Consider the following 17,172-nt stretch of genomic DNA (forward strand, 5'->3'; position numbering starts at 1 on the left):
AATGCTAAGTGGAATTTTGAGATGTGTCTGTTATGTTTTAAGACACAAGCACTAGTTATTTTAGGAAAGTTGCCTAAAATGCTTTATGTGCTAAATGTTATATGTTGCCATATATGATATTATTTGTTCGGATCTATGGTCTGTTGCCGACCGGATCTAGAAACCTTATGTGTGTAGGATTCTAAGCGTACGTCTACGATATTAGAACTAGCATGTAAACGTTTCGGAGTGATAAGGATGATTTGAATATCTATCGTGAATAAGGATCTAATTTCACCTTATTCGGTGTATAGATCAAAAATGGTGAGAACAAGAAGTGGAGTTGGAAATGCTGATGAATATAGGAATCAACCACCAGTGATTGAACAAAGACCTGTTGTAGCAGCAGCACCTGAGCCAATAACCATGGCTGGTGTGCAATTGATGATTCAGACGATGTTGGATCGTCAGATGGAGGAAACTAGACGGTTGCTTCAACAAAATTGTGAAGAACTGTCGATTCGTGTGGAAGAGCCTGAATTAAATGAAGGGCACTCGGAAGGTGGAAACTTCAGTGGATCAGTTGGTCAACCCAACCCACTGATAGTTAGGCAAGATAACCGCGATGGAAGGAATGATGGAATGGGATGCAAGTACAAGGACTTTTTGACTTGCAAACCATCGACCTTCAATGGAAAGGAGGATCCGATTGGGGTTATGGATTGGATCTCCGAAATGGAGCTAGCCTTCATGACGTGTGGCTGCAGAGGTAAGTTGCAAACCATCTATGCCGTGCGTCAATTCCGAGGTGGAGCCGTTCGTTGGTGGAACACTCTAGGGAAGACTTTGAGCCCTAATGAGCCACTGCAATTGTCATGGGCAGAGTTCTTGGTGCAGTTTAAGCGCAAGTTCTGCTCGGCTCAAAATCTGTTGGAGTTGGAGAACAAGTTCCTGACATTGACTAAGGGCAGTATGTCAGTTGATGAATACACCAATAACTTCACCGATAAGATGGAGTTTGCCTTGCGTATCGTTCCAGACGAGCTGACGAAGGTGGACCGGTATGCGAAGGGACTCCCATGGGAGTATGAGGTGCCAGTACGTCAGGCACATACTTTAGAGGCAGCTATCTGGGCTGCCAAGTCTGTTGAGAACATGATAAAGGGGAGAACCACCAACAAGGTTGAGGTTGGTGAGAAGAGGAAGTTTGAGGGAACATCTGGTTCCGGTAAGAAAAGCAAATTTTCGAAATCTGATTCGAAAAGGTTTGGTGGGGGTAAAGGAGGGGAAGCGAAGTGGTGTGAAAAGTGTAAGAAAAAGCACTTCGGGAAATGTAGCGAGGATGTAACTTGCTACAAGTGTGGAAAGGTTGGACATTTTGCCAATGAATGTCCGAACAACAAAAGGATGTGTTTTGGTTGTAATGAAGAGGGGCATATTTTGAAAGACTGTCCGAAGAAGAAGGAGGCAGCTAAGCCCAACATTCCACCAAAGCCGAAGGCGAGAGCATTCCAGATGACACTGGAAGCTGCTAAGGATGAAGCTGATGTCGCTTCAGGTACCTTTCTCGTTAACAATTTGCCTGCCCAAATTTTATTTGATTCTGGAGCCAACTACTCCTTTATATCGCATGAATTTGGTAGAAAACTAGCTTTGCCTGTTGATAGACTAGATAATGCTTTATTAGTCGAAGTTGCTAGTGGAAAGTTTGTACCTGTTAGCCATCGTATGAAAAACATCTTAATCGACTTGAATGGGAATAAGTTCCACGAGGAATTATTGCCTATCGAACTTAATGGTTTCGACATCGTGTTGGGAATGGATTGGCTCAGCGCCAATGATGCTGAAATTTTATGCAAAAAGAAGATAGTTAAAGTAAACCCGCCTGGAAAGGAATCGTTTATGGTGTATGGGGACAAACGCCGAGTGAATTCTGGAATCATTTGCCTAATGAAAGCCAGAAAGTGTTTGACCAAGGGATGTACATCATATTTAGCATTCGTGATTGATGCTAAGAAGGAAAAGAAGGTGATGCAGAGTATTCCTGTGGTGTGTGATTATCCGGAAGTGTTTCCCGAAGATCTTCCTGGATTACCACCTGATCGACAAGTGGAATTCCATATTGACTTGTTACCAGGAACCACGCCAATAGCAAAAGCACCTTATCGATTAGCACCAACGGAGATGAAGGAGCTGATGATGCAACTTCAAGATTTGTTGGACAAAGGTTTCATTAGACCTAGTTCATCACCCTGGGGAGCTCCGGTGTTATTCGTGAAGAAGAAAGATGGAAGTATGAGAATGTGCATTGATTACAGAGAGCTGAACAAGGCAACAATAAAGAATAGATATCCGTTGCCAAGGATTGATGACCTATTTGATCAATTGCAAGGTTCGAGCTATTTCTCGAAGATCGATCTTAGGTCAGGATATCATCAGCTGAAAGTAAGAGAGCAGGATATAGAGAAGACTGCGTTCAGAACTAGATATGGACACTACGAGTTCTTGGTTATGTCGTTTGGACTAACCAATGCTCCGACAGCATCCATGGATTTAATGAATAGGGTTTGTAATCCGTTCCTTGATAAATCCGTGATAGTGTTCATAGACGACATTCTGATTTACTCAAAAAGCCAGGAGGAGCATGGCAGACACTTGCGAGAAGTGTTAGAAGTTTTGAAGAAGGAGAAGCTGTATGCTAAGTTCTCCAAATGTGATTTTTGGATTCGTGAAGTCCAATTCTTGGGTCACGTGGTCAACCAGGAAGGGATAATGGTTGATCCAGCAAAGATTGAAGCTGTAATGAAGTGGGAACAACCGAAAAGTCCCTCGGAGATTCGAAGCTTTTTAGGATTAGCCGGATATTACCGAAGGTTTATCCAAGGCTTTTCTTCGATTGCTACTCCATTGACAGCTTTGACCCACAAAGGAGCTGCTTATGCTTGGAGTGAGAAGCATAAAGAAGCATTCGAGAAGCTAAAGAAGAAACTATGCGAGGCACCGATACTTTCTCTACCCGATGGAGTTGAAGACTTCGCTGTTTATAGCGATGCGTCTGGGGTTGGATTGGGTTGTGTTTTAACCCAAAGAGAAAAGGTGATAGCATATGCGTCTCGACAACTGAAAGAGCATGAAAAGAACTACCCGAATCATGATTTGGAGTTGGCAGCGGTAGTTTTCGCTCTGAAGATATGGAGGCATTACCTCTATGGCACTAAGTGCAAACTTTTAACTGATCATAAGAGTCTACAATATCTCTTTAATCAGAAGGAATTGAATATGAGGCAACGACGCTGGCTGGAATTACTCAAGGACTACGACTGCGAGATACTTTACCACCCCGGTAAGGCTAATGTTGTTGCTGATGCTCTCAGTCGGAAAGTCAATCTTGAAAGGAAAAGGCCAAGAGCGTTGAGAATTGAAGTTGTCTCGACCATTGTGGAAAGTATAAAGAAAGCTCAAGAGGAAGCTTCTGAGAAAAATGACCGAAAGGAGGAACGTTTGGGTAAAACGTTGGTGTTTGGTACAAACGGTCATGGACTGAAGGTATTCCAAGATCGTATTTGGGTACCTAAGTCAGGAGGAATTAGAGATCTTCTGATGGAAGAAGCTCACAAGACCATGTATTCGATTCATCCCGGTAGCACTAAAATGTATAGGGACCTGAAACCCTACTACTGGTGGCCAACGATGAAGCTTGATGTTGCAAAGTATGTGGCCGAGTGTGTGACTTGTGCGAGAGTCAAGACACAACATCAGAAACCGTACGGGAGTTTAGAACCTTTACCTGTGCCTATGGGTAAGTGGGAAGACATTGCCATGGATTTTGTCACTAAACTGCCCAGAACAAAGAATGGTCACGACATGATTTGGGTGGTCGTTGATCGATTCACTAAGAGTGCGCATTTCATAGCAGCCAAGGAGAAATGGTCTATGGAAAAGCTTGCGAATTCTTACGTAAAGGAAATTGTGAGGCTTCACGGTGTTCTGTTAACAATTGTGTCGGATCGTGATAGTTGTTTCACCTCGCGATTTTGGAAAAGTCTACAAGAAGAATTGGGTACCAAGTTGTGTTTAAGTACAGCTTACCATCCGCAGACCGATGGTCAGAGCGAACGAACGATACAAACACTTGAAGATATGCTGAGAGCATGTACCTTGGAATTCCTAGGTAATTGGGATGAACATTTACCGTTGGTAGAATTTTCCTATAACAATAGTTTTCACTCGAGCATTAAGATGGCACCTTACCAAGCTTTGTATGGACAAAAGTGTCGTACGCCGTCTTGTTGGCTTGAGGCTGGGGAAAAGCAGTTTATGGGACCGGAGATGGTTCATCAGACTGCTGAAAAGTTGAAAATAATTAGGGAAAGAATGTTAGCAGCTCAAGATCGTCAAAAGAGTTATGCTGACAAAAAGCGAAGACCGACGACTTTTGAAGTTGGGGATTCGGTTTTGCTTAAAGTCTCGCCGTGGAAGGGACTTATAAGATTTGGTAAAAGGGGAAAGTTGAGTCAAAGGTTTATTGGACCGTTTAAAGTTCTTCAGAGGATTGGGAACCAAGCTTACAAGCTCGAACTACCAGAAGAACTGAGTGGAATTCATAACACTTTTCATGTGTGTTATTTACGAAAGTTCACGGGGGAAGTTCCCGACATGATTCCACTTTCGGAGTTGAGAATCGATGAGAACAAAAGGTTGATTGAAGAACCAGAGGCAATTGTTGACCGAAAGACTAAGAAATTACGACGTAAGATGGTGGAGTTAGTGCTTGTCCGATGGAAACACACGAATGGGCCAAATCTCACCTGGGAGACGGAGAGTGACATGAGGAGTCGCTATCCGCATTTGTTTGTTGATGTGTGATTCCGGGGACGGAATCATTCTAAGGTGGAGAGAATTGTAACGCCTGTGTTTCCAGGCTTGCCATTTTTAGCAATGTAATGGTCTAGGTTAACCTTTGTAACCCGTTTTGAAAATAATAAGATTGTATTATTTGAGTATTATGTGATTTGTGCTTAATTGCTTAATTATGTGGTTTGATTAATTAAGAATAAAAACAAGCGTCAAAATTTAAGTGTAAATTAAACTTGATATCTTTAGATAATGTTGTAGTAGTTGAAACAAGGTTTCCGAAGATATAAAGAATGCCGAAATCCGAGTTATAACGAGGAAGTTATGACCTGTCGAAGTTTCGCGACAGAACCGGCACCGCTGATTAACGTAAAAAGTGAGATTTACATTAGAGCGATATTTAGCCTTAGTGATCTAAACGAGAATCGAAGATCTCGTTGTTAGTATCAAAGCGATAAAAAGTTAGGCGAGAACGGACGTCAAACGAAGAAGTTATGAATTTATAACGAAATTTTCTGTCCCGGCCTATTAAAAATAAATAATAAAAATAAATTCAAAATTAGCCGACGGAGTCTAAACGAAAGTTGTAGATCGTAGTCTCACATTTCCGTGGATATAAAGAACGTCGAAAACGGAGTTTGTATGAAGAAGATATGAATTTCCGAAGTTTATTAATTAATTTATAATTATTTTTAATTCAAATTCGGAAGCATTATCCGAAGGCGAGTCACAGATCTTATCCGACTTACGCGCCGCGTAAGTGAGTACGCCCCGCGTACTCCGAAAGTGTCGACATCGCAGCAAGTGGCTTCAGATGACGCAAGCGCTTACGTTTCTGAGGCAGTACGCCCCGCGTACTGGCGTACGCCCCGCGTACGAGAGGCTTCCAGCCTCCTATAAAAGGCATGCGAGGGCAGCCGGCCAATTTGCTAATTCTCTCTCGTTTTTGCGCTGAAGCTCTGCGTTTTTACCCCCGAAGCCATCCCGAAGCCCCGGTAATATTCCCGAGTCCCGAAGCGAATCCCGAGATCCCGAAGATCCCGAGAAGTGCGGTTTCCGAGCCGAAGCTCTGCCCGCGAGAAGTTCGATTTTCGTAGAGATCTTCCAGATCTGCGGAGGATTACTACTTCTGCAAGCCGTAGTGCTGCCCGATCATCTTCTGATCAAGTGAGTGTGTAGTTACTTTCATTCCAACACAATATTATGAAGTATTTTATATAAAATACGTGCTATGTGTATATATTTGGTTGTTATACGTGTGAGTGTATATTCACTCTCTTCTATCTTATAGATCTGAAGTATTCTCTATGAAATACGTGTTATGTGTGTATGCCTCATCTGTTATGTGAAAAATGTTTTGATTGAGCATGCTATACAAGTTTTGAAACTACGTATAAAAATGTATATTTTATCTACTAATATGTTGGGTAGAATATGGGTAGATAGTTGGTGTGTAATAAACAGATGAGAGGCCTCGATGTTGTTTTGATCCAGTCATCTAGCGGAATTTAGATGACGACCACAGACTTTTCTAGATAGTCCAGTGGAACGCTAGCAGGCTCATAACCTGTAGGTGTTAATGAACTTGGGTGTTCATTCGCTGTATTCCATCCCCCCATGGTTGCCTTATTTGACTTATATTGCCGAGGAACCCCCGAAGCATGTGTAGTCGCCCCGATGAAATATTCTTAGACTAGGTCCCTTGTGTTAGTTATTTTAGGGACATAAAGTGAGAATAACGGGAATGGGTAACTGGATTATTGTTGGTTGATAATAATTAATTAAATTATTTATTGTGGGTTGAAAACCCTACATGCTCACCAGGCTCCCAAGTCTGACCCACTCAGTTGATTTATTTTACAGGAAGTGGCGCAAGAGCTTAAGATGGGCGAACATCAAGTTGTTTTGTTTACAAGTCTGTATATGTATATATTTGTTGAAAGACTTGTAATGCTATCGTTTATGCTTTATGATCTGTATCGGAACATGACATCCCGACTTTTGATTATGAAATGAAATCATATTTCTTTATGAAATGTTTTGATAAATATCTATTTTATCATGTTTTGTTTTTGGGAACAAATTCCGCATCTCTTTTAAAATTAAAAGGATTTACTCTGAAAATTATTTTAAAAAGCATAAATGAAATCGGTCTTTTCGGGCCGAGATTTTGGGGATGTCACAATATATAACAAACAAATTTATGTGTGCATGCAACCCTAGATTTTAGGATCTATGTTTTCACTATTAGACATACAAGCATTGAACACAAGAACTAGAAACCCTAAGAGGCACATGCCATTTTCGAAATTAACATATAAATAGGGTTAGGATACATACCTTGATTGTTATATTGTAATAACAATCAAACCCTTAAAGATCTTGAACTTTGGTAGCGAGTGCCACAAGTGTCACACCTCTAATGGCTCACAAACAGACTTAAAAACCAAGGAATACATTAGAGAGAGAGAGAGAGAAAGAGAGAGAGAGAGAAGTAGAGTAGAATTTCGGCCCTTAGGTTCTTTTTGGAGTGCCTTGGACAAAATTTAACCCTAAGAGGGTTTATATAGGTGCTAGCAAGGTATTGTATTAGGCAGGTGTATCCAAGATAACCCTAATCCCTTAACTTCCTCCCTAAGATATCCAAGGCACCCTTAGAGGCCAAGGAAACCCTACGAACACCCTAGAATTTGTTCCCTCTCTTTAGGGAGGTTCTAGAATGCTCAATTCTCAATTATTGAACATTGTCACCTTTAGTCCCTGCAATTTCAATTAATTCCTTTAATCCCAAACTTACTTCTAAATTAATTTCTGATTAAATATTAATTAAACAATATGATTTATAATTAATATATTATATCCATAATACATTAATAAGTCATTTATCTTGATTACAAATTAATTTATTCACCAAGTAATAAATTAATAAATCATTCTTCTCTCCCTTTAACAATTATCTTATTCAATTGCTAGTTTTGAAGACAACCCAAAAGGACACTGCTACTATCAATTCAAGTACATAAAAATTATTACTATGGGCTTAGACACCTAATCCAACAGTATCCCACTTGTATAAGTCTAATAACTATAGTTGCATGTATAACTTCAAAAATTGACTAGCAAATTTTAGCTACCAAAAGTCGTTGTCGAACTCTAACCTAGTTAGTGACTTGTCCTTAGATAAGTGATCAAATATCCCACCGTTTTACAAGATATCGTATGGACATGAGACATGGATTATAATCAATCTTTGTCCAAGAGTTGTTTCCCGATTTCTAATTCATGACGACTGACTCACACTATAATTGAACACATCAACTTAGTCCAGGATTGGACAAGCGCTTTAGATGTCATCATCAAATAATCGAGGGGCCCCACAGATATCGCTTTTATCCCATTAAAGGTAAAAGGAATGGATAATCTTCGACTCATATGCTTGTACTATTTACTCATAAAATCACATACAAAAAATATGTTTTATAACATCAAGTTACTGATGCATTTACGTATTATCAATGCACAACCGACTCGTTGACAACAACTCATATGTCCCAGTTTCAAGAATATAAGATTTATCGTCTCAAAATTATTCATGAAATCCATGAAGTAATTCTTAGGTATGGGTTTATCCAATACTCAAATTCTTATTTCAAGAGTACTCATGAACACTACATCAAACTTGTGCTATGTCTAAGCTCTTAGACAATCTACATTCGGATTCATGATAATCTTAATTCACTACTTACTTCTAAAAGTATGATTCACTGTGGATGTTTGAATAATCTTATTATTTGGGAAGTAAAACATGCAAAGTGAAACCCAATAACAACCTAATCCAATATGGTCTCAAAACTTTTGAATATAATTAAAACACTTATTATTTAACACCATATTAATTAGACCTTATTCATTGTATAATGTGTGAAATCCTCATTTTCACGTCCAAAAAAGACCGATTTTGTCTATGCTTTATAAAAAAATCAGAGTAACTTTTTAAAGAATGGATTCTAGAATAAGTCCCAATTAGGAAGTTAGGCCCAATTGGGCCATTAGTGGGCTTTGGAAATATGGACATTTAAGATCATGGATTTTGCATTTGGGCCTTGGTCCAATAGAGAGAAAAGACAAAATGGATTATGTGGACCCTTATTGATGATTGATATCCCATGTATTAACTTACTATTTATTATTGTGGATAGTTCGGGATTTTCGTTGAGATAGCGATCGGAGACTTTCAGTTCATTTCAACACTACTTGCGAGGTGAGTTATCCTCACTATACTAAGGGGTCGAAGGCACCAATGTCGGCCCATTGGATTTAATATCCCGATAGTTGATGATGTGTTGAGTATGAGATAGTTATACATGCTAGTTTGTTATGCCAGTTTGGTAGATCTGTAGGACTACATGTGTTACTATTTGATTATATGTATGTGCAATTAGGTGTATATGTAGACATGTTGTATGGGTAGGTTTGAGGTTGTACTGCTTCGTGCGGTGACCAACAAACCCTGGAGTATGCAAAATATGAGCTGAGGGCAGGGTAGGCATACCAGACTCATACTGAGGACTCATTAGCATACCAGATACAAACTGAGGACCGAGTGGTATGCTAGACTCGTACTGAGGGCTTGAGGGTAATGGTGCATTCCAGTTGTGAGCTGAGGGCCAGGAGAGCATGTCAGACTTGCATTGAGGGCTGATTAGTTACATTACAGTCTTATGACAAAAGGGGGCAAGCTAGTCATAAGTTGTGGGCTCGAAAGCAAACCAAACTTATGCTATGGGCTTGGAGGCAAGCCGGATGTGAGCTGTGGGCCCGGGAGGCAAGCCAGACTCATACTGTGGGCCTAGGAAGTAATCCAGTCTGTAGAGTTGTGGATCCATTGCATGATGTTATGATGTGTATTATTTGTTATGTATCGGTATTTTGGGGAACTCATTAAGTTTCAGGCTTACAATTTTAGTTTTGGTTTTAGGTACCTTAGATGATCGCGGGTAGGCAAAGGCGTGATCGTATAGCTCCTCACTTTTTATGACTTTGTGGAATGGGATACTCTAATGTAGAACTATTTTGATAACAAATTTATAATAACTATTGGTTTCTAAATGTTTTAAAAAGTTTAAAATTAGCATGAGTTTCTTATGGATGTTACAATATATATATATATATATATATATATATATATATATATATATATATATATATATATATATATATATTCCATTAGTATAAATGAGACCATTCAAACTCATATGTTTAGAGATATTTTGTTTTTTCAAACCATATTGATTTGAAAACCACATAACTTTTTATATTCCTTAATTAATAACATTTATAATATTTATAAATTTCAAATAATATTTTGCATTCTCTTATTATATATGTAGTTATATTAATACATTTTTCTTACAAAAAGTCGTCATTTGGTTGAAGATATTCTAATTAAAAAGTTTTTATATAGTTAAAGCATTCACGATCCAAATATGATGATTTGAAAAAATGAGTTATGTCGCATCGATGGTAATTATAATATGATTTTTTTTATTTCAACCAAAACAAACGAAACTTTTCTATATTCTTTATATTTAGTTTTTTAGTTGATCTTTATATGTGATTTGTATGTATTACTCAATCTTGAATGTGACCCTCCATACATCAATGTTTTACTTGGAATATCTTTCTAATTCTTATTTTTCAAGAAAAACATTTTGATTGCAGGTTAGTGAATAATTTATCATCAAGTTTCTATGGTTGAATGATGTTAAATGAAGAAAGAAGATTCAGAAAACAGATCTAGGTTTTTTTTTGTTTGAGCAAAGTAGATGAATGTTAGTTTTTTCTTTTGATTTAAATATATATTTATGTAACATTTTTATTTATATATTCAACCACCTAATGCTATTATATATTTGATTGTAGTGTTTCTATTTATATTATGTTTATTTTCTATTATTTTTTGTTGGGTTATCCTACACAACATATTTACAAGACAATATTTAAAATATAACATAATTTTTAACATTTAATATGTAACTATGATGACTTATCATGACATGTACTTCATATGAAAGTAATTTATCCATATTACTACGATAAGAATTACATATGACATTTACAAAAATATATATTATATGTGATTTGCTTAACATATATATGCACCTATATATGTTATAAATTTATAATTAAATATTTTTATGTTTAATAACTGAAAGGATTAAAATGATGCATCAAAACCAATTATTTAGTCGAATACAATAATAATAATAATAATAATAATAATAATAATAATAATAATAATAACAATAATAATATTATTATTATTATTATTATTATTATTATTATTATTATTTCGTTATTATTATTATTATTATTATTATTATTATTATTATTATTATTATTATTAAATATAAATTTCCAAGTATCGCATTCATTTGAAACTCACACTACAACTCAAAAGTTTTCTAATTTATATATATTTCTTAGTTACAATTCAAGAGATTTTAACTTATGATTATTAATTAGTAATCACTAATAACTTTTAATTTTCCTTTTTTTTATAAAGTTGTAAAGTTTTGCTCATTAAAAACATTAATGCATTTAAAGAGATTTATGATTTAAATATGAAGAGTTAATATAAATGTTATAATAGGTGTTTTAGTATTTTTACGTTATTAAAAGTTTTAGTGTTTATTTTTCATATTTTTTATTATTTGTTGTATATATATCTTTTTTAATACAAATGTTATAATAGATGTTTTTGTATTTTTATGTTACTAAAAGTTGTAGTTCATATTTTTGTTCATATATTTTGTTACCCGTTATATATAGATTATCATATATTTGATATATAACTTACACAATTTTAATCGGTTTATAAAATTATCAAATAATTTTATTTATCACAATGACTTAAAAATTAAAACTATAATGTTTAATTAAACTAATATGTTAATTATATGTTTGCTTTACTACTAACATTTTGTTTCAAAATAGAAATATTAAATAATAATTTTGTAAAACTTATTATTTTAACTATATAATTGTATTTTCGCGCAACACGCGGAGATTTGCCTAGTTTCTTATGAAACTGGAGGCTTTGATGTTAGCATTTGTAAATATACTAAAATGTTACGGGATTAATCAATGAGTCATAATGTAAGAAACTGAATCTACAAAAGTTAAGAAAAACCTTAGAGACACCGGTATGAAACATTCCCAAGTAAGTTCTTCATCAAAGAGTCATAATCTGATGTCCGATCATATCATCTTACTGTTATTTACAGTTCAATCCAAAATTTTAGATCGACACACCCTGTAATTCAAATTCAAACACCATAAGTTTTTGACCATATTAAGCCTGTTGATGGTAAAACCTTAAGTTTCGTTACCAAAGTTTCTTAAACAATTTTATTTTTTGAAAAAAAAAACTTATTCATTATGTGTTTGTGGGTGATTGGGTGAGGGAGAAAAAAGGGGTTCCTTATCATAATCCATTACGTTAACATGCTTACTTCTATTTAAGGATAGATCCATTTGGTATGTAACCCTCATATAACTTTGCACTAACATCAATCTATCGTCCTACTCATTCGACATTTAATTAATTGCACACCATAACCATTACTTAATTGTACAGTTCCAGAAATAACCCTATGACTCACATGAAATATTACTAACTTGGTTTAAGAGTGTGGTCAACAAACATTTTCAAGACCTTCATCCCACAAGGAAAAGAAAAATAAATAACACCATTTTGCAAAAGTTCATTACCTATAATTGATTCTATATTTTGTTTGATCGGCTTTCATTCCATTTCAGAATCAATCATGTTAATGTTATATGATAAACAAGGCACAATGCATGAAGTGGAGTCTGTCATTTGAGAGCAATGATTCGAATTCAATTTGCCGAGGAGATACAAAACTGAACAAGAACATAGTTTCTTCAAATGATGACAAAATGGTGAAGCGCAAAGCTGACGGGTATGGCTGATAGAATCATCCTCATTGTCATCACGAAAGAAGTCGAATTACGACATTGGAGGCAGAGAAAACTCTGACAGCGATTGTTGCTCCTCCTGGTGGTCTTGGTGATCTAAAATCGACGGCTGAGGATCGCTGATTGAGCGATGGTGATCTAAAGAGGGTTAAAGGGTAGGCGACATGCGACAAAGGAGATTGTAGGGTTTTCACACGGAATATATGAAAGGGTTTCAACATTCAGTGGTAGAGATGAAAGAGGATTAAAGGGTCTTCTGTATTTACACGTAATAGCCGTCAATGAAACAACTCTGTAAGAATTTCATTGGAGAATCAAAGGTGGTGGTGAAGGAAAAGCCGATGAACGGCTAAAAGGGAGTTGGTTTCTCGCTTTTAATAACTTTTTCATGCATGCTTCATTAATTGTAGGATACTTGATCTACTTAATACTTAATAGAGAAAAAAATATACAATGTCTTAAAAACAATTACTACACTTTAATATTTTATTACGATATACTGCTTTTATTCTTAAACCTTATTTTAAAACCTGGTCTATCCCCCTCTTAGATGCTCCGAGGAATAATGCATCTGTTGTACACATAATAAACTAACAATATATGTATCTCGTTTTTGCTACAATAACCACTAAAGTTTGTGCAAAATCAATTGAGCACCATACTGAGGTTGTAGAGTAATGATAGTATGCGGAGCATGTACGTACGAAGGGGAAAGCTCAAAGGAGAAACTTCTTAGAATCATAACGAGTGCCATTTTTGCTTCCAACATAGCAAAATTTTGCCCAATACATATACGTGGACCCCCTCCGAAAGGGAAGTATGACGCTTGTTCCTTCGTTGCCTTTGACACGCCTTCTGCAAATCTATCAGGCTTGAACTCTTTCACGTCATCACCCCACATTTCATTGTCATAATGTAAAAGCATCATGTGCAACTGGAGGAGTGAACCGGCTGGTAATGTTATGTTTCCCAATGTAGTTTCTTCATGAATCATCCTTCCCAATCCTATACCAACCGGGTATAATCTAAGTACCTCGTGCAAGATCATATTAATCTGCAAATAAAAGTAATTACTAAGTAACTCTTGTCAAGTGTAATAATAAAAAAAAATGATCATAAATTCTTTTATTTGTTGCAGATTGCTTTAGATTTTACCTCACTGATAAGTGAGGGCTCAAGTTTAAACATGCGGTCACATTCTTGAATTAAAACTATTTTTATTGGCCTAATTAAGCTCTATATTAACCCCGAAATATAGCTTGGTATAAAATACTACCAGATTCATTATGCGTTTATCTTGTTAATAAAAGGTTTGTAAATCCAATCACTAGAAGAAAAAACACTTACAACTTTTAGATGATTTAATCCGTCAATATCGGGTTTTCTTTTTCCAAACACCTTTAAAGCTTCATCTCTAGCACGTTCTTGCCAATTTGTGTGTTGGCCTAACAAAATCATTGTCCAAACAAGCAAATTTGCAGTAGTTTCTTGCCCAGCAAAATAGAAAAGTTTGCATTCTTCAATGACTTCTTCAGTACTAAGTCCAAAATTGGTGTTCCCTTGTTGTTTGATTTCTTTGTAATTGGAATCCAATAATATGCCCAATAAATCGTCGCTGTTACTTTCCCCGGCTTTCATTGTTGTCACTCGTTTATTAATAATTTTGTTTATTGTAGCCCTCACTTCTCGGTCAATCTCCTTCATCCTTCTATTTCTCTTTGTAGGCAAAAATCTACAAAATCATAGTTGAATAATCGAACAGTATTACTTGAGTTTCTTTAGGAAAGAATATGCAGCTAAAAACCAAAATTATTAATGGAAAACTTACTCACCTAGAACCTGGAATATATATTGATTGGAAAGCCTTGATAACTAGCGCTGCTTGTTCTTTTTGAAGTTCAAATATCTTTCTTCCTTCTTCATAGCTGCTACCAAATGCTGTACGTGAAATTACATCACTGGTAAGGGTTTGGAGATGAGGATACACATCAACTTCACACGATTTTTCTTTCGTTAATTCTTCCCATTTGTTGATCATCTCAGTACAACTAATGTAAAAAGCGGGTACCATATGCTACATATTCGGAACATTAATGGAATCAGTGGTTTATAAATTATAATTACATATATATCGGCACTTTTGCTTTGGTAATTTATATAGAACATGAACCTTAAGCTTTTCGACATGGAATGCAGGATTGATAATCTTTCTATGTTTTGCCCATTGATCAGCTTCAACATCTACTAGCCCTCTTGCTAGCAACTTTGCCAACGGATTTCCTCCATTTATCTTTTGAAATTGAGAATAATTTGCCAAAATCTGTCGTATTAGTGCAGGTTCTGTTACCTGCACAAAAGGTCGTGGGCCCATCCATGTAAAGAAATTCTTTCCTTTACCTGTATACAACAAGAGTCAAGAGTGTTCAAACCATAATATCCAACAACTTTTTTAAAGTTATATGTTTAGAGCATTACATGATACTCCCTTTTAACCGATTGTAAATAGACAAGTTATACAAAAAAAAATCATATATAAAAAAATTGATGGATCTCGTAATTTGATAAAAAAAACATTTCTATTGTTGAGTGTATTTTTAGATTTATAAATTGATAGAGTAATGTATAAGTATCGTTAAAAAATGTAAAATTTTCTGATAAATTACAATATTTTCAACATTTATCTGAAAACAATTACTTTATTTTTTGTCTTCCAAAAAAGTCATTCATACTTAATACAATGCATTTCGAATTATAAAATGGATAGGTACCCAGCTAAAAAATTCAAACCATAATACCCAATTATATATCGTCATTTAAAAATAAGGCAAGATAAGGTAGACAAAGCTGAGGCAACCTAATTAATACATCAGTTTTTGTTCAAACATACATATTTTCACCTCAATAAAATTTATCCATATAAGCTGGAAAATTTGTTAACCGATTTCATCTGGTCAATGGTTTTTTAAAAAGAGTTTATTAACATGAATGGATTTTTGCACCGAAACTAATTATAAAGGAATTTTCAGTTAACTTTTTTTTCTAAAAATTTCCTTTAAAAACTCCATAGATAAACTCTACTAGAGGCTCTTATACATACCATAAATTTTCGCGGAGTTATAAAGAAATGGCATGATACGTGGGACGATATCATCGGTGAGATTTATGGGTTTCAATTTGGCATCCGCAGTCATCTGCACCATCTCTTTCATGTCTCCATATAGAAATTTGTATGGAGTTCCATTCAGACCTTGTTCTCTCAGGAACTTGTCCATCTTCTTCGGTTTCAACCAGACCCAGTTGAAAAATCTCCATCCGTATATCATCACTATCACTCCAACAACACATACCACTGTGTTGATCATACTAAAACTTAGCTCCATTTCTAAAGGAAGTAGGGTGCTTTTCTTTTCCTTAAGTATGAAGATACACACTGTGTTTGTGTTTATAGGTTCAAATTCTGATACTAAGTAGTAGCAGGTGAGTAAAAGAAAAATTGTAATTGATTTCGACTTTTGACTTTTGAGTCTTGTTGATGATGAATAAAGGGACAGGATTTTTCTACGGATAATGTTCAATCATGTCCCTTGTGTTTGAGTTATTATAGTTATGATCCATATGTTATTGTTTTTCAATAGTCTCCTCTACATAAAGAAAGTGAAATTATTTTTACAATTAACTCAATAACATCATTCATTTGTAGTTTGATCAAATTCACTCACATGGATTATTAACTTATGAATAAAACAATTTGATAATAAACTCCAGTTTTCCAAAATGACATAACAAAGATATATGTTTTAGATTAAAATTATAAATTAATAAAAGAAAATTTCTCATAAAAGTAAAACTCATAATCAATTTGTATATTTCATCATCTTCGTGATCGATTTTTCAAGTTGTGCTGCCACTTTCATGTATTTTATGGGACATAAAGACTCAAATGAAATGCAAGTGTTAATTTTGGAGAGAAATAGTACAGAAAACAAATCTTTTAAGCCAGATATGTAAGTTAATGCAAGTCGAGGTACCAATGTTGTATTTTATTTTTAAGTGTAAACTAAAAATGGAAATTTGTCCTTACCCGTTGGGTTTGAGATAGACATCGTACTTGCTGCACAAGTCTTTTCCTTGCGGTCCACAACTAGTTTACACGTCTACATTTCTTTTTCTTATTATGTTTTCTTTGTTTTTTTGGAAACGCGTATTGTGTGCAAATGATATCTATAATCTTCTATACGAAGATGTGTGCAAACTACTACACTCTACAAACTATAATATAAAGGGATAATGAATTGAAAGGGTAATGAATTTTCGATTTTTATCACATTTAGTCACTAA

At 35.4% G+C, this 17,172-nt stretch overlaps 1 protein-coding gene across 1 annotated transcript; it reads right to left on the reverse strand.

Annotated features, from left to right (window-relative positions):
* Window positions 1–13,271: 13,271 nt before the first annotated feature.
* Window positions 13,272–16,335, reverse strand: LOC145035107 (cytochrome P450 CYP72A219-like). Its single transcript, XM_078983696.1, has 5 exons — window positions 15,932–16,335; window positions 15,005–15,231; window positions 14,667–14,908; window positions 14,182–14,566; window positions 13,272–13,888 (listed from the first exon to the last, which is right to left on the reverse strand). The coding sequence occupies exons 1-5, from the start codon at window positions 16,212–16,214 to the stop codon at window positions 13,463–13,465; spliced, it is 1,563 nt and encodes a 520-aa protein (XP_078839822.1). The 5' UTR covers window positions 16,215–16,335; the 3' UTR covers window positions 13,272–13,462.
* Window positions 16,336–17,172: the final 837 nt, after the last annotated feature.

This window comes from Lactuca saligna, chromosome 3 (assembly GCF_052625555.1).
Source record: "Lactuca saligna cultivar CGN05327 chromosome 3, ASM5262555v1, whole genome shotgun sequence".
Classification (NCBI taxonomy): Eukaryota; Viridiplantae; Streptophyta; class Magnoliopsida; order Asterales; family Asteraceae; genus Lactuca; species Lactuca saligna.

Bases quoted from the DNA above. Each gene is read 5' to 3' on its own strand.
- LOC145035107 (XM_078983696.1), bottom strand. From the start codon at position 16,214: ATGGAGCTAAGTTTTAGTATGATCAACACAGTGGTATGTGTTGTTGGA. The intron at 15,232-15,931 runs GTATGTATAAGA...TGTTGTATACAG, and splicing joins TAACTCCGCGAAAATTTATG to GTAAAGGAAAGAATTTCTTT. The intron at 14,567-14,666 runs GTGAGTAAGTTT...ATGATTTTGTAG, and splicing joins ATATATATTCCAGGTTCTAG to ATTTTTGCCTACAAAGAGAA.